Source organism: Grampus griseus (genome assembly GCF_964374135.1).
Source record: "Grampus griseus genome assembly, chromosome: 9".
Lineage (NCBI taxonomy): Eukaryota > Metazoa > Chordata > Mammalia > Artiodactyla > Delphinidae > Grampus > Grampus griseus.
Window position 1 is genome coordinate 41,097,956 of NC_139003.1, and position 26,300 is coordinate 41,124,255.

Sequence of the window (26,300 nt, forward strand, 5' to 3'; positions counted from 1 at the left end):
CACACTATCACACACTTATTCATCATATATACATTGCACACATATGCAAAAATATATGTACACATATATCTTTGTGCAAAGATATGTATCTTTGCACTGCAACATTGTGGTAAAAATAGAGTGGAAGCAACCTTAAAATTCATTAGCAAGGAACTAGTTAGATGACATATTTATATGTTAAAACTATATAGCCTATTTAAAAATAAAGTAGGCCTGTACATATTGATTTAGATTCTACATCATTGTAGAACAATCTCCAAAATCTATTGTTAAGTAAAAAGCATGTTTCAGAATGGTGTTTGAAGTCAGTTTCTATTTGATTTTTTAAAAGGGTGGGGGGATGGTATGTGTATGTACATGTACACTTGTATAGTCACAGAACATCTCTGGTAGGCTACATGAGATACAGGTAAGAGTGGTGACATTGAAGTAAGAAACTCACTTTTACTCCATACTATTTTTATTTGACTTTACTATATGCACATATGGTCTTTAAATCTTTCTTGCATTTTTGAGTTCATGTTTATTGTTTTATTCAGTGTGTTAGCAGAATTCTAGATTTAATCACTGCATTTTGAAATTTTTAAAATTTCATATTAATAAATGAAATAAAATGATACACCTGTGGCTTCCCACCTGTGGCTCCCATCCCTGTTCTCTTCCACCAGAGATAACTACTATTTTCAGTTTCTTATAAAACTTATCAGTTTGTGCATACACAGGCAAACACAAATATATGTATATATATCTCCTCCTCATCCTTCATCATTTTTTACAACAATAGATTACTACTGTATAAATAATTCTGCATGCACTGCTATTTCCAGTTAGTTACATACCTTAGAACCAAAATCACAAGCCAAGAAGAAAAAACTGGACATTTTTTAAATTAAATACTCTTGAAGGAGGAGACAAGATGGCAGAGTAGAAGAACTTGAACTCACCTCCTATCACAAAAACACCAAAATCACAACTAACTGATGAACAACCATAGACGAAAAAACTGGAACCTACCAAAAAGGTACTCTACGTCCAAAGACAAAACCACAATGAGATGGTAGGAGGGGCACTTTTGTGATACCAAATCCCATACCTGCCAGGTAGGCGACACACACAGGAAAATAATTATATCACAGGGGCTCTCCCACAGGACTGAGAGTTCTGAGCCCCAGCCTGGGGTCTGGCATCAGGAGGAGGAGCTCACAGAGCATTTGGCTTTGAAGGCCAGCGGGGCTTGAGTGCAGGAGCTCCACAGGACTGAGGGAAACAGAGACTGCACTCTTGGGGAGCACACACACACAAGGTATCATGAGCACTGGGAACCACCGCAAAGTAGTGACTCCATAGGAGCCTGGGCCAGACCCACCTGTAGGTCTTGGAGAGTCTCCTGGGGAGGCAGGTTCAGCTGCGGCTCACTGTGGGGGTAAAGACACTGGTGGTGGAGGCCCCAGGGAGTATTCATCAGTGTGAGCTCTCCCAGAGGTTGCCATTTTGGCAGTGAGACCTGGCCCTACCCAACAGCCTGTAGGCTTCAGTGCTGGGCCACCTCAGGTCAAACAACCAACAGAGTGGGAACACAGCCCCACCTATAGCAGGCAGCCTGTCTAAAGTCATGAGTCCACAGCTGCCTCTAAACACACCCCCTTGAAGTGGCCCTGCCCACCAGAGGTACAAGACCCAGCTCCACCCACCAGTCCCTCCCACCAGGAAGCCTGCACAAACCCCCAGAACAACCTCACCCACGAGGGGACAGGCAGCAGAAGCAAGAGGAACTACAAACCTGTAGCCTGAGATGGAGACCACAAACAAAGTTCAACAAAATGAGATGGCAAAGAAATATGGTCCAGATGAAGGAACAATGTAAAACCCCAGAAACAACTAGGTGAAGTGGAGATAGGCAATCTGCCTGAATAAGAATTCAGAGTAATGATAGTAAAGTTGATCCAAGATCTTAGAGAAAGAGTGGAAGCACAGACTGAGAAGATACAAGAAATGTTTAACAAAGGGCTAGAAGATTTAAAGAACAAACAGGTGAACAATACAATAACTGAAATGAAAAATACACTAGAAGGAATTAATAGCAAAATAAATGAGGCAGAAGAATAAGTGAACTGGAAGACAGATTGGTGGAAATCACTGCTGTGGAACAGAATAAAGAATGAAAAGAAAGGACAGTCTAAGAGACCACTGAGACAACATTAAACACACCAACATTCACATTATAGGGGTCCCAGAAAGAGAAGAGAGAGAGAAAGGGCCTGAGAAAATATTTGAAGAGATAGTAACTTAAAAACTTCCCTAACATGGGAAAGGAAACAAGTCCAGGAAGTGCAGAGAGTCCCTTACAGGATAAACCCAAGGAGGAACATGCCAAAACACACATTAATCAAAATGATAAAAATTAATGGCAAAGAGAAAATATTAAAAGCAACAAGGGAACAGCAATAAAAGCATACCAGGGAGTCCCCATATGGTTTTTTAGCAGAAACTGCAGGCCAGATGGGAGTGGCATGATATATTTAAAGTGATGAAGGGGAAAACCTACAACCAAGAATATCCAGCAAGGCTCTAGTTCATATTTGACAGAGAAATCAAAAGCTTTACAGACAAGCAAAAGCTGAGAGAATTCAGCACCACCAAACCAGCCTTACAACAAATGCTAAAGGAACTTCTCTAGGCAGAAAAGAACAGGCCACAGCGGACTTCCCTGATGGTGCAGTGGTTAAGAATCCTCCTGCCAATGCAGGGGACACTAGTTCGATGCCTGGTCCAAGAAGATCGCACATGCTGTGGACCAACTAAGCCCGTGTGCCACAACTAATGAGCCTGTATGCCACAACTACTGAAGACTACGTGCCTACAGCCTGTGCACCGCAATGAAGAGTAGCCCCTGCTCGCCACAACTAGAGAAATCCCATATACAGCAACAAAGACCCAATGCAGCAAAAAATAAAAAGAAAAGGCCACAACTAGAAACAAAATTATGAATGGTAAAGCTCACCAGTAAAAGTAAGCATACATATTTGTCCACACACAAATATATCAAAACCAGCAATCGTGGGTAGAGGAGAATAAAAATGTGGGATATTGGAAATGCATTTGAAATTAAAAGGCCAGCAACTTAAAATAATCTTCTTTATATATAGGCTGCTACATCTCATGGTAACCACAAACCAGAAACCAACAGTAGATACACACACAAAAAAGAAAAAGCTATCCAAACACAACACTGAAGATAGTCATCAAATCACAAGAGAATGAAAGAGGAAGGGAAGAAAAAAGACCTACAAAAACAAACCCAAGACAATTAACAAAATTGCAGTAAAAACATACATATTGATAAATTACCTCAAATGTAAATAGATTAAATGCTCCAACCAAAAGACAGAGTGGCTGAATGGATACACCCACTTCAGATCTAGAGACACATACAGATGAAAGTGAGGGGATGGAAAAAAGTATTCCATGTAAATGGAAATCAAAAGAAAGCTGGAGTAGCAATACTCATATCAGACAAAATAGACTTTAAAGACTGTTACAAGAGACAAAGAAGGACACTACATAACGATCAAGGGACCAATCCAAGAAGAAGATATAACAATTGTAAATATATATGCAGGCAACACAGGAGCAACTCAATACATAAGGCAAATGTTAACAGACATTAAAGGAAAAAATTCACAGTAAGAGAATAATAGTGGGGGACTTCAGCATCCCACTTACATCAATGGACAGATCACCCAGACAGAAAATCCAAAAGGAAAAAAAGGCCTTAAATGACACATTAGACCAGATGAATGTAATTGATATTTATAGAACATTTCATCCAAAAGCAGCAGAATACACATTCTTCTCAAGAGCACACAGAACATTCTCCAGGATAGGTCACGTGCTGGGGGCCAGAAAGCAAGCCTTGGTAAATTTTAGAAAATTAAAATCATATCAAGCATCTTTTCTGACCACAATACTATGAGATTAGAAATCAACTACACGAGAAGAAAAATGTAAAAGTCACAAACACGTGGAGGCTAAACAGTATGCTACTAAACAACCAATGGGTCGCTGAAGAAATCAAAGACAAAACCAAAAAATACCTAGAGACAAATGAAAATGAAAGCACGATGATCCAAAACCTATCAGATGCAGCAAAAGCAGTTATAAGAGGAAGTTTATAGCAATACAATTTTACCTCAGGAAACAAGAAGAATCTCAAACAACTGAAACTTACACCGAAAGCAACTAAAGAAAGAAGAAAAAACAAAACCCAAAGTTAGTAGAAGGAAAGAAATCATAAACATCAGAGCAGAAATAAATGAAATAGAGATGAAGAAAACAATAGAAAAGATCAATGAAACTAAGAGCTGGTTCTTTGAAAAGATAAATAAAATTGAGAAACCTTTAGCCAGACTCAAAAAAGAGAAGGGTCAAATCAATAAAATTAGAAATGAAAAACATGTTACAGTGGACACCACAGAAATACAAAGGATGATAAAAGATTACTACAAGCAACTATATACCAATATAGAAGAAATGGACAAATTCTTAGAAGGGTACAACTTTCCAAGATTGCACCAGGAAGGAATAGAAAATATGAACAGACAAATCACAAGTACTGAAATTGAAACTGTGATTTAAAAGATTCCAACAAACACAAGTACAGGACCAGATGGCTTCACAGGTGAATTTGATCAGACATTTAGAGAACAGTCAACACCTGTCCTTCTCAAACTATTCCAAAAAATTGCAGAGGAAAGAACACTCCCAAATTCATTCTATGAGGCCACCATCACCCTAATACCAAAACCAGACAAAGATAAACCACAAAAAAAAGAAAATTACAGGCCAATATCACTGATGAACTTAGACGCGAAAATCCTCAACAAAATACTAGGAAACCGAATCCAACAATACATTAAAAGGATCATACAACATGATCAACTGGGATTTATCTCAGGGATGCAAGGATTTTTCAATATCCAAAAATCAGTGTATTACACCACATCAAGTTGAAGAATAAGAACCATCTGATCATCTCAAAAGCAGCAAAAGATTTTGACAAAATTCAGCACCGATTTATAAAAACCCTCCAGAGAGTGGGCATAGAGGGAACCTACCTCAACATAATAAAGACCATATATGACAAACCCACAGCTAACATCATACTTAATGAGCTGAAAGCATTTCCTCTAAGATCAGGAAAAAGACAAGGATGTCCACTCTCACCACTTTTACACAACATAGTTTTGGAAGTCCTAGCCACGGCAATCAGAGAAGAAAAACAAATAAAAGGAAACCAAATTGGAAAAGAAGAAAAACTGTCACCATTTGCAGATGACATGATACTATGCATAGAAAATCCTAAAGATGCTACCAGAAAACTACTAGAGCTCATCAATGAATTTGTTAAGGTTGCAGGATAAAAAAATTAATACAAAGAAATCTCCTGAATTTCTATACACTAACAATGAAAAGATCAGAAAAAGAAATTAAGGAAACAATCCCATTTACCATCGCATCAAAAAGAATAAAATACCTAGGAATAAACCTACCTAAAGAGGCAAAAGGCCTGTACTCTGAAAACTATAAGATGCTGATGAAAGAAATCGAAGATGGCACAAACAGATGGAAGGATATATCATGTTCTTGGATTGGAAGAATCAATATTGTCAAAATGACTATACTACACTAGCTAATCTACAGATTCAATATGATCTCTATCAAATTGCCAATAACATTTTTATCAGAACTAGAACAAAAAAAAATTTTTAACTTGTATGGCAACACAGAAGACCCCAAAGAGCTAAAGCAATCCCGAGAAAGAAAAATGGAGCCGGAGGAATTAGGCTCCCTGATTTCAGACTATACTACAAAGCTACATTAATCAAAATAGTATGGTACGACACAAAAATAGAAATATAGATCAATGGAACAGCATAGAAACCCCAGAAATAAACCCACACACAGTCAATTAATCTATGACAAAGGAGGCAAGACTATACAATGGAGAAAATACCATCTTCAATAATTGGTGCTGGGAAAGCTGGACAGTCACACGTAAAAGAATGAAATTAGAACATTTTCTAACACCATACACAAAAATAAACTCAAAATGGATTAAAGACCTAAATGTAAGACCTGACACTATAAAAACTCTTAGAGGAAAACATAGGCAGGACACTCTTTGACATAAATCACAGCAATATCTTTTTTGATCTATCTCCTATAGTAATGGAAATAAACACAAAAATAAACAAATGGGATCTAATTAAACTTAAAGGCTTTTGCACATCAAAGGAAACCATAAACAAAAAGACAACCCACAGAATGGGAGAAAATATTTGCAAATGATGCAACTGATAGATTAATCTCCAAAATTTACAAACAGCTCATGCAGCTCAATATCAAAAAAAAAGCAAACAACCCAATCCAAAAATGGGCAGAAGACCTAAATAGACATTTCTCCAAAGAAGACATACATATGGCCAAGAGGCACATGAAGAGATGCTCAAGATCGCTAATTATTAGAGAAATGCAAATCAAAACTAAAATGAGATATCACCTCACACCAGTCAGAATGGCCATCATCAAAAAGTCTACAAACAATAAATGCTGGAGAGAGTGTGGAGAAAATCTACACTGTGGGTGGCAATGTAAATTGGTAGAACCACTATGGAGAACAATATGGAGGTTCCTTAAAAAACTAAAAATTGAGTTGCCATATGATCCAGCAATCCCACTCCTGGGCATATATCCAGAGAAAACCATAATTCAAAAATATACATGCACCCCAATGTTCATTGCAGTACTATTTACAATAGTCAAGACATGGGAGCAACCTAAATATCCACTGACAGAGGAATGGGTAAAGACGATGTGATACATATATACAATGAAATATCATTCAGCCCTAAAAAAGAATGAAATAATGCCATTTGCAGCAACATGGATGGACCTCGAGGTTATCATAATAAATGAAATAAGTCAAAGAAAGACAAATATATGATATTCCTTATATGTGGAACCTAAAAAGATGATACAAATAACCTTATTTACAAAACAGAAAGAGACTCACACACTTAGAAAACAAATTTCTGGTTATCAAAGGGGAAAGGTGGAGGGGAGGGATAAATTAGGAATTTGGGGGATTAACATATACATACTACTATACATAAAATAATCAACAAGGATCTACTGTATAGCACAGGGAACTCTACTCAATATTCTATAATAACCTATATGGAAAAAGAATGGATATATGCATATGTATAACTGAATCACTTTGCTGTACACCTGAAACTAAAACAACATTGTCAATCAACTATACCCCAATATAAAATAAAAGTTAAATTTAAAAAAACCCTAAAATAAGGAAACATCTATAATTAATATGAAAGGGTGATTAGAAAAAATAAGTTAAGTACTCCTGTTCATAAAAGAATACCATCAAAAAAGTGAACATATGACCCACAGAATAGAAGAAAAGTTTTTAAGTCATGAATCTGATAAGGGACTTGTATCTAGAAGATACAAAATTCAATAATATAAATGCTGAAAGGAGTTCTTCAAGCTGAAATGAAAGGACACTAATTAGTAACATACTAGTAAAAGTAAACATATAGCCAAATTTAGAATATTCTAATATTGTAATATGGTGGTGTGTTAATCACATAACCCTAGTACAAAGGTTAAAGGACAAGAGTATTAAAATAACTAACTACAATAATTTGTTAATAAATACGCAACATAAAAAGAGGTAAATTGTGACATCAAAAATGTAAAAGTGGAAGGAGTTAAAGGATAGAGGTTTTGTATGCAGTTGAAGTTATCAGCATAAATAGACTTTTATATCTATAAGATGTTTTATGTAAACATGATAACCACAAAGCAAAAACCTACAGTAGATTCACAAAAGATAAGGAGAAGGGAATCAAAGCAGATCACTATGGAAAATCATCAATTCACAAAGGAAGGCACCAAGAGAGGGAGAAAGGAACAAGGGAACTACAAAGCTTCTAGAAAACAGTAAGATGGCATTAATAAATTCTTTCATATCAATAATGACTCAGAATGTAAACAGATTAAATTCTTCAAACAAAAGGCACAGAGTGGCTGGATGGGTAAAAAACAAGACCCAACCATATGTTGCCTACAAGAGACTCACTCCAGCTTTAAGGTCACACATAGGCTCAAAGTGAAGAGATGGAAAAAGATATTTCATGTAAGTGGAAACCAAAAAGAGCAGGGGTAACTATGCTTATATTAGACAAAATAGACTTTAAGCCAAAATTGTAGCAGGAGACAAGGTCACTATATAATGATAAAGAGGTCAATTCAAGAGAATATAACAATCATGTGTATCCAACATTGGAACACCCAAATATATTAAATACTAATAGATTTGACGAGAGAAATAGACAACAATACCATAATAGTTGGGGACTTCCAGTATCCCACTTTCAACAATGGGTAGGTCATCCAGACAGAAAATCAATAAGGAAATGTACTTGAACTATACTTTGGACAAAATTTACATAACACAAATACAGAACATTCTATCCAAAAGCAGAATACACATTCTTCTCAAGTGCATACAGAACATTCTCCATGATAGAGTTCATATCACAAAGTCTTAGAAACTTTAAGAAGATTGAGATAATACCAAATAGCTTTTCTGACCAAAATGGTACGAACTAGAAATCAATAACGAGGGGAAAACTGGAAAATTCACAAATATGTGGAAATTAAACAACATGCTTCTGAACAACCAGTGGGTTAAAGAAGAAATCAAACCTTTAGCTAGACTAAGAAAAAAAATCAAACCCAGACATGAAAACGATATTACAACTGATACCACAGAAATACAAAGGATAATTTTAGACTACCATGAACAATAATACACCAACAAATTGGGTAACCTATAAGAAATGGATAAATTCCTAGAAACACACAAGCTACCAAGACTGAATAAGAAAGAAATGGAGAATCTAAACAGACCAATACTAAGTAAGGAGATTGAATTAGTAATCAAAACTCTAACAAAGAAAAGCCTAGGACCAGATGGTTTCCCTGATGAAATCTACCAAACATTTAAAGAAAAAATAATGCCACTTCTCCTCACACTGTTCCATAGAATTGAAGAAGAGGGAACATTTCCAAACTCATTCTACGAGGCCAGCATTACAGAGAAAACTACAGGCCACTACTGTGATGAATATAAATGCAAAAATTCTCAAAAAATTATTAGCAAACCAAATTTAATAGCACATTGAAAGGATCATACCATGATCAAGTGGGATTTATCCCAGGGATGCAAGGATGGTTCAACATCCATGAATCGATCAATGTGATATACCATATTAACAAACTGAAGAATGAAAATCATAGCATTATCTCAATAGATACAGAGAAAGCTTTTGACAAATTTCAACATCCCTTCATGATAAAAACTCAACTACAGAGTATAGAAGGAACATACCTCAACATATTAAGGCCATATATGACAAATCCACAGCCAACATCATATTCAATATGAAAAGCTGAAAGCATTTCCTCTAAGATCAGGAGCAAGACAAAGATGGTCACTCTCACCACTTTTGCTCAACGTAGTATTGGAAGTCCTAGCCATAGTAATCAGACAAGAAAAATAATCAGAAGGAATCCAAATTGAAAAGAAGTAAAACTGTCACTGTTTGTAGATTGCACATGACATGATACTATATACAGAAAATCCTAAAGCCATCAAAAAACTGTTAAAACTAATATTTACAGTAAAGTTTTAGAATATAAAATTAATACACAGAAATCTGTTGCATTTCTATACACTAGTAAACAATAGAGAAAAGAAATTAAGAAAACAATCCCGTTTATAATTGCATCAAAAAGAAAACAACATCTAGGAATAAATCTAACCAAGAAGGTAAAAGACTTGGAAAACTATAAAACATTGATGAAAGAAACTGAAGATGACATAAATGGATTGGAAGAATTAATATTGTTAAAATGATTATACTACCCAAGGCAATCTACAGATTCAATGTAATCCTTATCAGAATACCAATGGCATTTTTCACAGAACTAGAACAAATAATTCTAAAATTTGTATGGAAACACAAAGACCCCAAATAGCTAAAACAATCTTAAAGAAGACCAAAACTAGAGGCATAAGACTCCCTAATTTCCAATTATATTACAAATCTATAGTGATCAAAATAGCATGGTAGTGGCAGGAAAAAACAACATAGAGATCAATGGAATAGAGAGCCCAGAAACAAACCCAGGCTTACATGGCCAATTAATCTATGACAAAGGAGGCAAGAATATACAATGGGGTAAAGACAGCCTCTTGAATAAATGGTGTTGGAAAACCTGCACAGCTACATGCAAAAGAATGAAACTGGACTACTCACACTATATACAAAAATAAACTCAAAATAGATTAAAGAATTATATGTAAGACCTGAAACCATAAAACCACTAGAAGAAAACATAGGCAGTACGCTCTTTGACGTTGGTCTTAGCAATATTTTTTTTTGGATCTGTCTCCATCAAGAGAAACAAAAGCAAAAATAACTAAATGGGACTACATCAAAGTAAAAAGCTTTTGCACAGCAAAGGAAACTATCAACAAAACAAAAAGGCAGGGACTTCCCTGGTGGCTCAGTTGTTAAGAATCCACCTGCCAATGCAGGGGACATGGGTTCGAGCCCTGGTCCAGGAAGATCCCACATGCTGCAGAGTAACTAAGCCCATGCGCCACAACTACTGAGGCTGCTCTCTAGAGCCTGCAAACCACAACTACTGAAGCCCGCACACCTACAGCCTGTGCTCCACATCAAGAGAAGCCACTGCAATGAGAAGCCCACGCACTGCAATGAAGAGTAGCCCCCGCTCACCGCAACTAGAGAAAGCCTGCGTGCAGCAATGAGACCCAACACAGCCATAAATAAATAAATAAATAAATAAATAAATTTTTTAAAAGGCAGTCTACCAAATGGGAGAAGATATTTGCAGACAATGTATTTGATAAAAAGTTAATATCCAAAATATACAAAGAAATCATACAACTCAACATTAAAAAAAAACCCAATTAAAAAAATGGTCAGAGGAACTGAACAGACATTTTTTCCAAAGACGACATACAAATGGCCAAAGACACATAAAAAGATGTTCAACATCACTAATCATCAGGGAAATGCAAATCAAAACCACAGTGAGTTATGCCTCACACCTGTCAGAATGGCTATTATGAAAAAGACAAAAATAACAAGCAGTGTCAAGGATGTACAGAAAAGGGAACCCTCCTGTACTGTTGGTGGGATTGTAAATTGATGCAGCCACTATGGAAAACAGTATGGAGTTTTCTAAAAAAAAATTAAAAATAGAACTGCCATATGATCCAGGAATATCACTTCTGGGTATTTACCCAAAGAAAACAAAAACATTAATTTGAAAAGATATATGCACCCAATGTTCATTGCAGCATTATTTACAATAGCCAAGATATGGACGCAATGTAAGTGTCCATCAATAAATGAATGGATAAAAAAGATGTGGTATATATATGCAATGGAATGTTATCCAGCCTTGGAAAAATGGAAATCTGGCCATTTACAACAACATGGATGGAACTAGAGGGTATTATGCTAAGTGAAATAAGTCAGACAGACAAAGACACATATACTGTATGATCTCACCAATATGCAGAATCTAAAAAACAAAGCAAATAAAAAAAAATGAAAATAGACTCATATAGAGAACAAATGGGTGGTGTCAGAGGGCATGGGGTTGGGGGAGTGGGTGAAATAGGTTAAGGGGATTAAGAGGTATTGATACAAACCTCCAGTTGTAAAATAAATAAGCCATAGGGATGTAATATACAGCATAAAGAATATGGTCAGTAATATTGTAATAACTTTGTATGGGGACTAGACTTACTGAGGTGATCATTTCATAATGTATGCAAATATCAAATTGCTATGTAGCATACCTGAAATGAACATAATATTGTATGTCAGCTATATTTCAATTTTTTTAAAAGTAGAATTTCAGTGGGTGACAATTTCAAGAGATTGTAAAGCTCTGGAGATTTTTTTCTGACACGGGGATGAGCTAAATGTGAAAAAGTCCCAACACCATATATATCAAAGTTCTTAAGAGCAGCAAATACGTGATGACCTAAGGAGTAAACTCTAAAATTTAGATAAATCAGATATTTGGTTTTCTTGCCTTTTAAAAATAACCTCTATCAATATTTACAGTATTTTCCTAGTTAATTATGTAGCTTGGATTTTACATGTAAACTGCCCTTGGATTTAGTAGAACAGTAGCTCTTTTTTGTGTTGGAAGATCTAGTTCTCTTGATGGTGAGCTATTTGAGCACCAGAAAGAGTTCTGGCATGAATTTCTGGGTGCCACTCCACAACTGTCCAGCAGAGGGACCACAAGCTCTTCCTTTCCCCTTCTCTTGCAACTTTTTCTTTTCTCAGGCTGGAGGCCCTCAAGATGATTAATCTCGCTGATTGACCCTTGGAGCTACACCCTATACACTCTGATTTTAAGCAAACATAACTTTTCTAGGAAAAATTTTCATGTCACTTTAAAGAGCTCAAGAGAAGGCTTGAGCCTTCTGAAGTGTCCTGCAGGCCTGTTCCAAAATCTGTTTCCTCTTTGTCCAATTTAAATCACTCACTGACAAGTTTGTCATAAAATTCCTTGAGATGAGTTGGGCTGAAAAGCAAAATACAGACTCTGTATACAGAGTCTATTCTATGCTAAAGTATATACTATTTACAGTCTTGAGAGAGATCTTCAATAACGTTTTAACGTGTCTATTTCAAATAAGCAATATCTATGTGAAATGAGAGCAATTTGATATTCAGATGCTATTTTATCTTACCACAGCTTCCTAACATAATTACCTAAGATACTTCTCAGGAAAACCAGTGTTTTCCTTTTAGAGAAATGAGAGAGAAAAGACACCAGATCCTCTGGCCAAAGAGATTTCTCAGCTCAGCAGCTAACAATGGCCTACAACCTGGGGTCCCCATTGTTTCTGGATCACACACAGGTGAGTCTAGGGAACTGATGACTTCTCATCTTAACACCGTCTTGCTTTGATACACAACAGCTCTGTGGGTCTTCAGGTTTTGTCCCAGACCCAAGACACCCACTGACAATGCAGCCTTCAGACCCTTTAAACTTGTTGGTTATCTTCAAATAAAATACTGGAAATCACACAGAGGTCTAGCCCCCTCTCACCCCATTCGCCAGGTAAACAGATCTCCTATAAACTGGGATTCCTGAGAGCCTTTGGGAAACATCTGAGGTGTTTCGGGGTTAGATGTGTGACTAGATTTGTCAGGGACAATTCTATGCTTTGAGAACGTGCACATCTGTATGCTTCCGATGAGAAGCAGGGCCCTTGGCTTCAGAGTCCAGCTGGAAGCTGCCTGTGAAGGCTGGGGGGCCGGTCCTCCCAGGCACTCACTGCACCAGCTGGCCTCAGCACCAAAACCACTCAGTGTGACGGCTGCTTGCCAGCAGGTGCATAAGACCCCTCTGTGAGATACATAGGAAAAGACTGGACTTCTAAAACAACCTCTGGTAATGTGGACTTGGATAAGCAAATGAAGAATGATACGTTCAGAAAAATTTGGAAGAAAAGTTCAGAAAAATTCCTAGAGCTCCAGTTGCTTACCCCTTCTATAAATAATAAGGATTTACCCAACATCAGTCTTTGAAAGCTGGTCTTGTGTTTGGTAATTAAAGTAATGAAAGATCCTCACTGCCAGCTCCACTGGGACAGCAAGCCAAGGACTCAGACTCTTGATAAAACAGTCACCGTCACAGTGGCTCTCCTGCCGTTTGTCACCTTTGACCCTTCATGTGTTGAGCACCCTGTTGATCTCCTTCATAGATCCAGGTAGTTATCACCCCTGCTGAAGGAATCCCTTACCTAGTCGGTGAAAGCCACACTAAAATTCTTATAAACTAGTGCATTTCTTGAAGCTTCAGTCACCCCACCTCTGTCTTGGGGTATTATTTATAGTGGGTTCAGCCACATTTCTCGGCACTCTGTTTAAACGAAGTCCCCTCCACGTCGGTATTTCTCAAAGTGTGTGTCTCGGGGCACCTTCATCAACCCAGCTGGACCACAGGCAGACCTAATCGGCGTTCCAGCATCAGACTCTCACAGTCAGGGCTGAGGAACCTGCATGCCAGCGAGCTCCTAGGGAGATACTTCCATGCACTGAAGTGGGAGCCCCACTGCCTAGGAGAGAAATGCTCCTTGTGTGATAGCTCAGTAAGATGTAACACTTTAGAGCAGGATAGAAACTGAGGGCCTGGGAAATGCAGTTCACAAGTGGCCCCCCAGGGCCCAGCAAGTCTGTGGTTGGAGCTGGGCCTCGTCTTGGCCTTTCTTGACTCCCTGTGCCTGGGCTTTTAGAGTCAGTGAATGGGGGGAATTTTATAGTGTAGAAAATTCATAGGATTCCTTGAAGCACAGAACAGGGATGGTGCCCTGTTGGCTAAGAGGTGAAGCCATCCCAGGAATCTCTGTTTAAAAATGCCACTTCACAGTTCCAATGTGATTAAAGATCTAAATGTAAGACTGGATACTATCAATATAAAATTCTTAGAGGAAAACATAGGCAGAACACTCTGACATAAATCACAGCCACATCGTTTTTTGATCCGTCTCCTAGAGTAGTGGAAATAAAAACAAAAATAAACAAATGGGACCTAATGAAACTCAAAAGGTTTTGCACAGCAAAGGAAACCATAAACAAGATGAAAAGACAACCCACAGAATGGGAGAAAATATTTGCAAACGATGCGACTGACAAAGGATTAATCTCCAAATTTACAAACAGCTCAATATCAAAACAAACAACCCAATCAAAAAATGGGCAGAAGACCTAAATAGACATTTCTCCTAAGAAGACATACAAGTGGCCAAGAGGCACATGAAAAGATGTTCAACATCCCTAATTATTAGAGAAATGCAAATCAAAACTACAATGAGATATCACCTCATACCAGTCAGAATGGCCATCATCAAAAAGTCTACAAACAATAAATGCTGGAGAGAGTGTGGAGAAAAGGGAACCCTCCTACACTGTTGGTGGGAATGTAAATTGGTGCAGCCACTATGGAGAACAGTACAGAGGTTCCTTAAAAAACTGAAAATAGAGCTACCGTATGATCGTGCAATCCCACTCCTGGGCATATATCCAGAAAGAAACATGGTCTGAAAGGATACATGCCCCCCAATGTTCATTGCAGCACTGTTTACAATAGCCAAAACATGGAAGCAACTTAAATGTCCATTGACAGAGGAATGGATAAAGAAGATCTGGTACATATATACAATGGAATATTACTCAGCCATTAAGAAGAATGAAATAATGCCATTTGCAGCAACATGGATGAACCTAGAGATTATCATACTAAGTGAAGTGTCAAAGACAAATATATGATATCACTTATATGTGGAATCTAAAAAGATAATACAAATGACCTTATTTACAAAACAGAAACAGACTCTTTAAAAACAAACTTATGGCTACCAAAGGGGAAAGGTGGAGGTGGGGAGGGATAAGTTAGGAGTTTGGGATTGACATTCACATGACTATATATAAAATAGACAAAGTAACAAGGATCTACTGTATAGCACAGGGAACTCTACTCAATATTTTATAACCTAAATGGGAAAAGAATTTGAAAAAGAATAGATACATGTATATGTATAACTGAATCACTTTGCTATACACCTGAAACTAACACAACATTGTAAATCAACTATACTCCAATATAAAATAAACATTTAAAATTAAAAAACCAAATAAGTAAATAAATAAATAAAAATGCCACTTCAGACATCTCTGAACTCAGAGCGAAGAAATTAGCACAGGATACACAGTGGGCCTGGGCCCACTGGCCTGACACTCTCCTCCAGCTGCAGACTTGGGCTCAGTCCAAAGCAGCCGGTTCTGATGCAATCACACAACGCCGGCCAATTGCCTTCATTCATCATCACAGTAAAACCTGAGTCCTTAACGCTCCCCACCAGCAACAAAAATCATTTCATTACATAATTCATCACAATGGAGGCAGCAGGGTGCTTCGGAGAGCCCCTCTTCCATCACTGACTATTGATGGGAGCTCGGCTTGCTAAGCAGACACTATTAGGCACCCCAGAACCAAAGGCCCCAACTGCAGCCTGCCCTGTGTGCCCAAGGCAAGGGAATGCCAGCAGGTGGGGAATCTCTTCTGGGGCCTTTTCTCTCTCTCCTCTGTCTCCGTCCTGCCCAGGCTACCTGGGACCACCTGCGCACTAGGACCGAGCTCTCTGGGGACGAGGCAGGGCCCTTTTCCTGCTGTTGTTTAGCCCGTGGATGTCACTGCTCTCACGGAGAGACTTCCCACGCTCCCAAGCCCAACCTGACCCCCTGGGCACCCAGATCTGAGAAGACAGTGTGTCCCCTCCAGTCCCTACCCTGGGGTGAAGGGAGGAATGGAGCCCCCGGGGTGCCCCAGACCACACCTCACCTCTGCCTTCGAAGCTCGTCCTTGCTGTGTCGCACTGCGCCCAGGCCCCGGCCTGCAGTGACTGGGGGCCTGGCCACTCCGGCCCTCTGCCACCTGCTTTCCTTGGTCTGTGTGCTGCTGGGGCAACTGCCAGGTCAGTTGGCTACTCAGCCTCCCAAGCAGTTTCTAGAGAGCAGGAGGCTGCAGGAAGTGCTCCCGGGCCTGTCCCTTTGGCATTAGCCCCCCGCACCCCCCAACCCTCCCTCACTCCCCGCCTGTCAAGGTCACTTGTTTTCCACAGGCCTCCTTATCTGCCTTGACGCGTCCTAGGCCAACTGCACTCCTTATCACAGTAAAACCTGAGTCCTCACGCTCCCCACCAGCAACAAGAATCGTTTAATTACATAATTCATCATCATAGAGGCAGCAGGGCATGTAGGCGAGCCCATCTTCCACCACCGACTACTGATGGGAGCTCAGCTTGCTAAGCCGGCACCATTAAGCGCCTCAGAACCGAAAGTGCCAGGTGAAAGCTGCCTCGTGAGGTTTGACCCTGAAAGTCAAGGTCATCCCCCCATCCCCACGGGTGGCTTATTTTATGCCCAGCAAACTCCTCCCCAGAGAGGGTCCTCCCACCTCCACTTTTAGGCCCGTGGCCTGCTTCTCAGCGGTGGCTGGGTCTCCCCGCGCTCCCACTCTTGGGCAGGCCCTGGCGTCTGAACTCACGTCCATCTTTACGGTGTTGTTCACGCAAAGGGGCCTCCTCGTGCTTGGCTGAGGGCTGCCACTGTATCTGGGCACAGAGAAGTGGCCTGGGAGCTCCCCGAATGCTGCCATCTCCCAGAGAAGCTTGGCCACCACAGATGATGACGGTGATGGGGAGGAGGCTTGCCACATTCATCCAATATTTCATTTCATCTTTATGACAATATTACGAGGTAGGTAGAAATACCCCATTTTTCAGATATGGAAACTGAGGCTCAGGGGAGGTCAAGTAACTTGCCCAAAGTCACACCAATAATAAGTTTCAGATGGATTTAAACAGGAGTCGGGGCCTATAACACCCATTACAGCTGAGCTCTCAATCCCTCCCAGAGCTTCCCTTCCTCTCCTCGCACCAGTTCCCACAAACTTGCTGGGCCTCCGGCTCACCCTGGAAGTGTTCCAGGGGCCTGCTCCTCGGGGGAAGACCAATGTCCCCGCCCCTCCATGCCCACCGCTGTTCCACTCCCGGCTTCATCCCTTCCCCAGGGACCAGCATGATGACCTGCACTTTCCTTTCCAGGCTCCCCGGTGCACGAGTGCTGCAGCCTCTTCCTCTGCTTTGCACAAAGTCTGCAGAACAGCCTCCCAGCTCCTTAGCCAGCTGCCATTTAAGATCTGGCCTCGGGTTCCATTTAGTCTTCTCCCCACCACACGTCACAAACTCTTGCCAAAGTGACTTATACTGAACCCTTCCCTCCTCCACACCTTGTCCTCAGTCCCCTGCCCAGAATGCCATCTCCCACTCTCCCTCCACATCTCCAGTCCTGCCCATTCAAGTCCCAGCTCAGAGATACCTTCCCCAGGAAGACTCCTCGGATTTGCCGCCCGGTGAAAACATACTCTACTCCTCTGATTCACATAGCACTTTATATCTCTCCTGTACAAGTTTTCCTGTGTTTATTCTTAATTATGAGCCTCTCCCTTAAAGAACTTTAAGAACAAGCCCTTTGGAGTCAAACAGAGCTGAGTCGGAATCCCGACTTTGTCACTTACCAGCTGTGAGGCCCAGGTAGGTTACTGTAAAGTGGGGGCGATGGCATCGGCCTGGAATCCTTGAAGAATGTCCTCAGGTTAGCTGTGGAGGTCACCCGGCCAGGTGTGTGACGCCCAGGAAACAGGCAGTGCCCGTTCCCCTCCGGGCGCTTCCTTCCTTCCTGCCCTCAGGAACGCTTCTCACCTTCACCCCTCTGCGCCTGCCCACCTTCAGCGGCAATTAGGCTAAGCACGCACCCCTGTGCGTGGGGCGGAGCTCTTCCTCGGGCCTATCAACCGGGAAAGGGACCAGGTGCAGGCCCGTAGAGGGAACTCGGACGATAGCCTTCGACGGGCAGGAGACCTCGTGGTGCCCACTCTGTCCTCACTCTGGACTTCCTGCAGGGTGTCCGGACTGACCCACGGGTCCTCCTAAAGGGCAGGGGCTGCTGGCCTCTCCAGGTGGGGTGAGGCAGGGAGACCCCCACCTGCCCCCACAAGCTGAAGAGGAGGAAGCTCGTTTATGATTCCCTGGCTTGTTTCTTTGCCTCCTTACGCCTTTGGTAAGGGCTGTTTACCTGCTCACCTGTGTGGTGGGTGAGAGCACTCCCAGGTGAGTGCCTTGAGGCCAGGGGGCAGCAGCAAGGAGACTGGGCAGACAGCCTGGCTGGAAGGGACTGGCCCTCTCCCACGGAGCACGGTCTCCAGGCATCACCAGCCTGGGGGCTCAGGGTTCTGTTTTATTAAGGGGCCCATGGTTTTCTTACAAGATGGAAGATGCAGGAATGAATCGCTTTGTCTGGCTTCTGCAAGAGGCTTCCCAGAGCCAGGAGAGAGAGAGGCGAGCTTCCCAATGGCCTAGCACTCAGATCCCTGCGGGCTACCCCTTCCAGGGAGACCCTGCTGCCTCCTTCCAGGCTCACCAAGAGGAGAATGGAGAATACTGGGGACCCCACACATCCAGGTCCTTACAGCTGCAGCGGTGCCACGCTGCAGACACACACAGCCCAGGACCATGGCCGAGTGACCCTGGAAGGCACGGGTCTTCCTTCCCCTCCCCCACCCACCCCCAGGGCCCAGCCTGGTGGGTGATGAATTAAAAGCAGCCCAAGGCTTTTTTTATATATATAAATTTATTTTATTCATATTTGACTGCATTGGGTCTTCGTTGCTGCACACGGGCTTTCTCTAGTTGCAGCAAGTGGGGGCTACTCTTGGTTGTGGTGCACGGGCTTCTCATTGTGGTGGCTTTTCTCTTGTTGCAGAGCACAGGCTCTAGGCACGTGGGCTCTAGAGCGCAGGCTCAGTAGTTCGGTGCACGGGCTCAGTTGCTCCACGGCATGTGGGATCTTCCCAGACCAGGGCTTGAACCTGTGTCCCTTGCATTGGCAGGTGGATTCTTAACCACTGTACCACCAGGGAAGTCCCCAGGGCTTTTAAATATCCTTTTCTTCTCTCTGGTACTTCTAATTTACCCTCCAAATACATATATTTTAATTTCCCCATTCTAGAATGAAACACTATCACCTTCAGTGACTCCTTCCTAGCAAAATGCTGCTTCAGGGAGTGGCATAAAAAGAAAGCATTATAGGACTTAATCTCCTTCACGTGTTTCCACTTCTGCTGTGAGGACTTCAGCACACCTGGTCTACAGGGAAATGTATTCTGTTAAAAAGTGTAAATCTTCGAACAATGTCTTTTTTGGGGGGGAGGGGGCTTGGGTCTTTTATTATTTATGCATTTATTTCATTGTAATCATGGAACGTTTCAAACATAGACAAAAGTAGAAAGAAGAGTGACATGAACTCCTATGTTCCCATCACCCAGCTTCAACAACTATCCACAATTTGTCAATTTAAGTATTCTTTGGATTTTAAGCTCTGCTCAATCCTCTCGTATTTACTGTGCAGGGGAAGAGGGAAGAGATAGACCATCTGATTATTAATTAATCTTAACGCTTCTGGAAAACTTGAGCTTTTAATTCTGGGAGTTTTATGAAAATCCCGCCTCTGGGCTAAAGGCTCACAGGCCCAGGCAGGGAGGAGACTAGGCGGCCAGGTGCTAGCAGAGGACCAGACAGCTGCTTCCATAGCCTAACGCTCTACTAGGGAAAGGCTCCATCATTCCGCAGCCTGGCTGGCAATCGAGACTTTCAAAGGCTAAGTGTGCCCAGCGATGATGCCACTTAAGATGCCACGTCTGAGCCCGGCTTTTACTCCTTCTGGAAGACAGAGTCAGTCTGCCGTCTCCTGTCAACTCAAATAGAACAAATCACAGGTTCCGTCCCCGAGAGATGACTGACTGGGTGTCCTACCAAGTTTCTCCACCAGGGGGAACCGTGAGGTGCAGTCTTGGACCCTTACGGGGCCTTTGGGTCTTTTTCAGTGGAATGCAGGCCGGATGACCAGTGTCCACGTGACAGGCTCCACTGGGTGGGGATCTTTCTTTTTGAGAGCTCAGCTGGACCAGTGGACAGTCCATGACACACTGTTGGGAAACCACAAAGCTCATGTTCCAGTTTAGGGCAACTCTGGGGATAAAATGTAAACAATAAATAATTTAAAATAATTAAAAAGGGCCTCCCTGGTGGTGCAGTGGTTGAGAGTCCGCCTGCCGATGCAGGGGACGCGGGTTCGTGACCCGGTCCGGGAAGATCCCACATGCCGCACAGCGGCTGGGCCCATGAGCCATGGCCGCTGAGCCTGCGCGTCCGGAGCCTGTGCTCTGCAACAGGACAGGCCACAACAGTGAGAGGCCCGCGTACGCGAAAAACAAACAAACAAAAAATAATTAAAAAAAAAACGCTGCTGCTTATTGAGCTCTCACCATGTGTCCTGGGGAACGGTTCCCCCTGGAGTTGTGCCCTGTGGTCAGACAGTATGCTAAGAACTTTATAGATGTTATTTATTCTCTGCAACCCTGAGGGATTCTTCCTCGTTTAATAGGTTAGAAACCTGGGACTCAGCCAGACAAGCACAACCTGCAGGGGCCGCACCTTGGACCTGGCAGAGCTGGGTCTCAGCAGCCAGGTCTGCTGGTTCCAAACCCTGGGCCTGTGGCCACCGAGCAATGACCCAACTCCTGGGGCCCTCGGGTGACAAGTGCCCCCACTGTGTCTGTGGTGTGAGTTTGTGTCAAGGCTAAGCAGAAGTCCTGTGCAAACTCCATTATAGCAGGTGTGGCCGATGCAGTTTAGCTCCCCAGCCTCTGGCTCAAACCAAATGACCTTCACAAAGGTTGTTTAACTGGATTTCTTTCCCTCTCTCCTTACTTAAGAAGCCCTTTGCTTACCGCAGTTTTGCTGCAAAAATCTGGTTAAAAGGACTTGGGGCATCTGGTTGGTGAATGCAGGTGGAGCTTTTAACTTTAGATGAAGCACCATAAAAGGTCAGCTCAGCTGGGGAGCACCCTTTCCTACCCGCCACGACTTTTCATTCTAACTCGGCTGCTCTCGGCCAAGGCTCAGCCAGCACAGGTTCCGGGCCTCCGGGCGCTGCTCACCCTCCCACTGAAGAGACACCCCCTGGGAGTGGGCGTGGCTGATGCCCTGGGAGTGGGCGTGGCTGATGCCCAGGTACCTGCAGAGGCCCCAGAAAGGGGCTTCCTCCCCGTGCTCACGACCAGTGATGCTCCTTGGAACCAGGTGGCCCCCAAGGTGGCCTTTGATGGACAACGGGCCCCTTTGACTGCCCATCCGGCCCTGGGCCCAACAAGCCACTGGGTTCCCACTGGTGGTGATGGTGGGCCACACGTTCACTGGGTTAACACTCTCACACGTCAGTGTCGGCAGCACAGGGTTGACATGTGTGCATGGGCTTTGGACTGAGTGTGAATCCCGTCTATTTACTTACTGCTTGTGTGACCTTCAGGAGGTGAAGCTCTCTAAGCCTCAGTTTCTTCGGCTGTGAAATCGGCATTACAATCCTGGTCTCACGGGGACCTAAGCGAGAACCCAACCTGGGAAAGGAAAAGGGTGCCTGGTGGCAGTTAACCCACGCTTCCAGCGCCCCCCCCTCCGACACCCCTCACAAAGAAGGACCCTCCTTCCCTCGACACTCCGGGGCTTAGCTTCCTGCGGATCCAGAATCAACAGCTATTCCTCGGGATCGGCGGAGGGAGGCTCTGGGTAGAGAATGAATAGGCTGGGGAACTGGGTGGGTGGGGAAGGAGGAAAGGAGATCGTTCTGATGGAACGCTCGTCCAGCACAAGGGAACCCACGGTGTCTGGAGGAACAAATGGTCCTTCAAAGTAACGGACGGTCCGGCAAAGGGCTCAGAGGATGAAGCATGGGATGGGAGGGAGGAGACGATCTAAAGATTCTACAGAGGTCTCGGGGGGTCAATGAGGGTGTGACGGGTGCGTCTGCATGATCTCAAGGTGGGGATGTAAAAGGAGCTCCCGGGGTTCACCATGTTCAGGGCCCTGCAGGCCACAGCCCCCCCAGAGGCGTCAGAAGGGGGCACAAAACACACACAGCAGGGGACCCACCCCCAGGCTCTCGCTGAGGCCAGGCAGGTTCATCTGTTTATTTTTTCAAAACAAAACTAAAAATCATCACTCAAAACATTTGAGGAGAGTGCTCAATTTAAAAGCTTCATGGAATTTGCAGCCAGCACATCGCAGACTGGTGGTCAGAAACGGGAGCCCCCGGCGTCGCCCGGGCAGGTCTCCGTCTCTGCCTGCAGCCTCCACTGCTGTTCCCTTCGAGCTGAGGTCCAAGCAGCGGGGTGGCCAGCCCAGGGCAGCGGCTGAGGTTGGCAGCATCCGCAGGTCAGAGGCTTTCCAGTTCTCCATGGGCTTCTGATTTGACCATCCAGCACCTTGAGGGCCCGACGTGCTCCCTCCCCCATGAGAGTCCAAAAGCATCTGCAAGGAAGGCAGGCGGGTCAAGGCCCGGGCGCTGGCGCTGTCAGAACGAGGACGAAAGGGCAGGCAGTTCGGGATCTGCATCTTCACCAGGAAGGGCAAACTCGTCGCCTCCGGGGTCAGGGGGTGGAAAACTGATTTGCTGTCATCATCGCTCGTGCTTAATGTTGGCTTCACTTCGCTCCAGGGTGACCCCGTTGCCATTCCGAGGGCCTTCCTTCCTGTTCCAGTCCTTCTCCGTGTAAAACTCGCCGAGCACGGGGCAGTGTTCAGAAGCCACTCCGCCCCAGGACCAGTTATCTGGAATCCAAGGGTTCGTGAGGCCTTCTCTCAGTACAGCCCAGTGGCCTGGAGGCAGAGGGAAGACAGACCCAGAAATCAGGATGGGGGACAGGGTGGAGGTCACAGGCTGGCGGTTGGAGGCCAGTGCTGTATGTCTGCAAGCCTGACAAGACCCCTCAAGTCAGCCGGCTTGTCTGTGCAAACGAGCTGTTTCAGCCCATTGGATGCGCCAGACAAGTGAGGGTTTACCGTGTAGGCCCTGAAACTACCCCGGGTCCAGGCCTCCTGCCCAGTCGCACACCCGTCGGTCTACGTGTGGGGGCCGCCGCCTCACTATGCACCACTTCTAATCTGACCGGCAAGGCTAAGTGTTTGACACAGGGACACATGCCCTGCAAAGATGTCTAAAGCGAAGTGAAGGTCCTATTTCACAAAGCAAAGACACTGGGGCAGGGGGGTGGGGGCGTGGGGAGGAAGTTCTACAAAAAGAGCAAAGAAGAGAAAGTTACAGAAGTTTATGAGAAAGTAAAGGTATCTTTAAAGTCAAGATTTAGAAATACATGAAGCAGGAGGTACGTTTAAGAAACAATGAGGGCTTCCCTGGTGGCGCAGTGGTTGAGAGTCCGCCTGCTGATGCGGGGGACACGGGTTCATGCCCCGGTCCGGGAAGATCCCACATGCCGCGGAGCGGCTGGGCCCGTGAGTCATGGCCGCTGAGCCTGCGCGTCTGGAGCCTGTGCTCCGCAAGGGGAGAGGCCACAACAGTGAGAGGCCCGCGTACCGAAAAAACAAAAAACAAAAAACAAAAAGAAACAATGAAATAGTCACAAAAGCAAGGACAGAGCAATTAGAAGCACTGGCACGGCCCTCAGTGAGAACTGTCGCGGATCATTAAGTGCATCCAGACCTGGGCTCTGGTGTGAGCTGTGCCTGCCCAGGTGACAGTTCCATGATGGTGGCACCTCCTCCCTGCACCTCGGTTTCTTCTACAACTTAAGAGCAGGGGGTAGATGAGACGATCTCTACCTTCCTCCCGGCCCCGCGCTCTCGGGCACTCCAGTTCCCTTGGTGACAGCACTGCCCTCCCACCGGGCCCCATGGCAACCTGCCAATGGCCTTGGTCTGGCCAGCATTGCGTTTCTGCAAATTGCACCTTGCCTAGTTTGATAGCCATCACTCCCTCTGAGACCCACTTTCTTCGCCCTTTGGATTCTCCCCTGACACCGTCCAACAGGAAATTCTAGTCCTGAGGATCTAAGTCTTGGCTGCACGCTGGGGTCTCACAGTGGGACCTCAGCGTTGGTACCTAAAACCTTTTTTAATGTCTCACTGAAGTATAATCTGCATCCACTGGTGCTTAGTAAAGCTTCCAGGTAGAACTGAGAACCACCATTCTTGTCCTTCACCAAAGACCTGCTGCTTCCATATTTCTGCTTATGACTGTTTCATGACCCAAAGTCTGTTCAGCAAGTGACTGGTTTGGGGAGGAGTGCTTTTCAGTGCTGAGATTACCCACCACACCCTGGTCCTGGTGGAGTCCTGTCTAAAGAACTTTTCCATCCTATCGTGATGCCAGGTGACATGTCAGCTCACCTCCAACTGCTGCTCCTCAGGCCACAACACAGCGCCTGAATGTGACAGGGCTTGAGGAGTGTTTGCTGAAGGGGCTAAGTGTCCTTAAAATTAGCCTAAGGTATCAGCTCATCTTGGAATTGGGGGATGCCGCCAGTCCGGAACCAGGTTTGCCCAAGACACACTTGCTTTGGCCCTGCTGCAGATCAGTGAATGCCTTTTATTATTTTTCACACCCCCTTCACTCTTAAAAGTGGCTCTGTTTGAATGATAATTATACAGCCACCTGAGCAATAACCTGATAAATGCCCACAGAGGAGGGAAGGTCACTCCTGGCTCTTGCTGAAACCAGATAATCCAGAACTGTCAGCTCAGACAGGCGGCCTCACTCTGTTTCCGAACAGCACCTGGGCTTTACCTGTGAAAACCTTCTTTAAGCTTTTACTGATCCAGATGTTGTCCAGAGTCTTCGAGCCTTGAGGATTCTTGGTGCTGATGTTGGTAAAGGTGTGTGCGGGGACCAGGTGGTGGAATTTTTCTTTCCTCAAGATATCATAGTCACTGCTGTCTGGCCCCTGGCCGAAATCTCCTAAAACGATCACCTCTTTTTCGCCTGGAAGTGGAAGAAAGAAATTCAGGAATGTAAGAGGTGGTGGGAAGTCAACACAACACGGACCACAACTCATTTAAGTAGGATCATGACTCTCTGAATTGACTCTCCAGGGTTAGGACTGTGGCGTGGTTCTTATTCTCCCAATTTGTCCAAATTCCTTGTCCAACAAACACCCCCCCCCCAAACTTTAGGAGTAGGTTAGTGACACATTGGGAAATGGGGGGCAATGTGATAAGAGAGATCACCTCTGTTCCGGATCATGGGTTCCAAATCTTATAGCACAGAAAGCCCTGAGGGTCTTCCCCAGATATTTAACGAAAGCTCAACATTTATTGAGCACAGAGGGAAGACCAGGTGAAGACACAGGGAGAGGACGGCCATCTACAAGCCAAGGAGAAGCCTCAGGAGAAACCAGCCCTGCCAGCACCTTGATCATGGACTTTCCAGCCTCCAGAACTGTGAGAAAATAAATGTCTGTTGTTTATGCCACCCAGCCTGTGGTATTTTGTTAGGGCAGCCCTAGCACACTAATACAGGGCCAAAGTGGAAAGCTTTTATCTTTCAGTATTTTCAACATTTCTCTCATAGTTTGATTTACTAGAATAAGTGGGATATTTATGAAGTATTTTCCAAAGTGAGGAGACACTCAGAAAGGACAGTGGGCCCCAGCTAGGCTCCCTGGGATTCCCATCCACTGCC

General features: G+C 43.8%; 1 protein-coding gene across 2 annotated transcripts in view; it reads right to left on the reverse strand.

Annotated features, from left to right (window-relative positions):
* Nucleotides 1-22,743: 22,743 nt before the first annotated feature.
* Nucleotides 22,744-26,300, reverse strand: part of EEPD1 (endonuclease/exonuclease/phosphatase family domain containing 1) — a 117,113-nt gene continuing 113,556 nt past the window's right edge. For both annotated transcript variants that reach the window (XM_082662406.1, XM_082662407.1), the window contains 2 exons: nucleotides 25,407-25,601; nucleotides 22,744-23,482 (listed from right to left, as the gene is read on the reverse strand). In XM_082662406.1, the coding sequence (XP_082518532.1) occupies nucleotides 23,283-23,482; nucleotides 25,407-25,601 (395 nt within the window). In that variant the 3' untranslated portion in view covers nucleotides 22,744-23,282. The remainder of the gene's footprint in view (nucleotides 23,483-25,406; nucleotides 25,602-26,300) is intronic.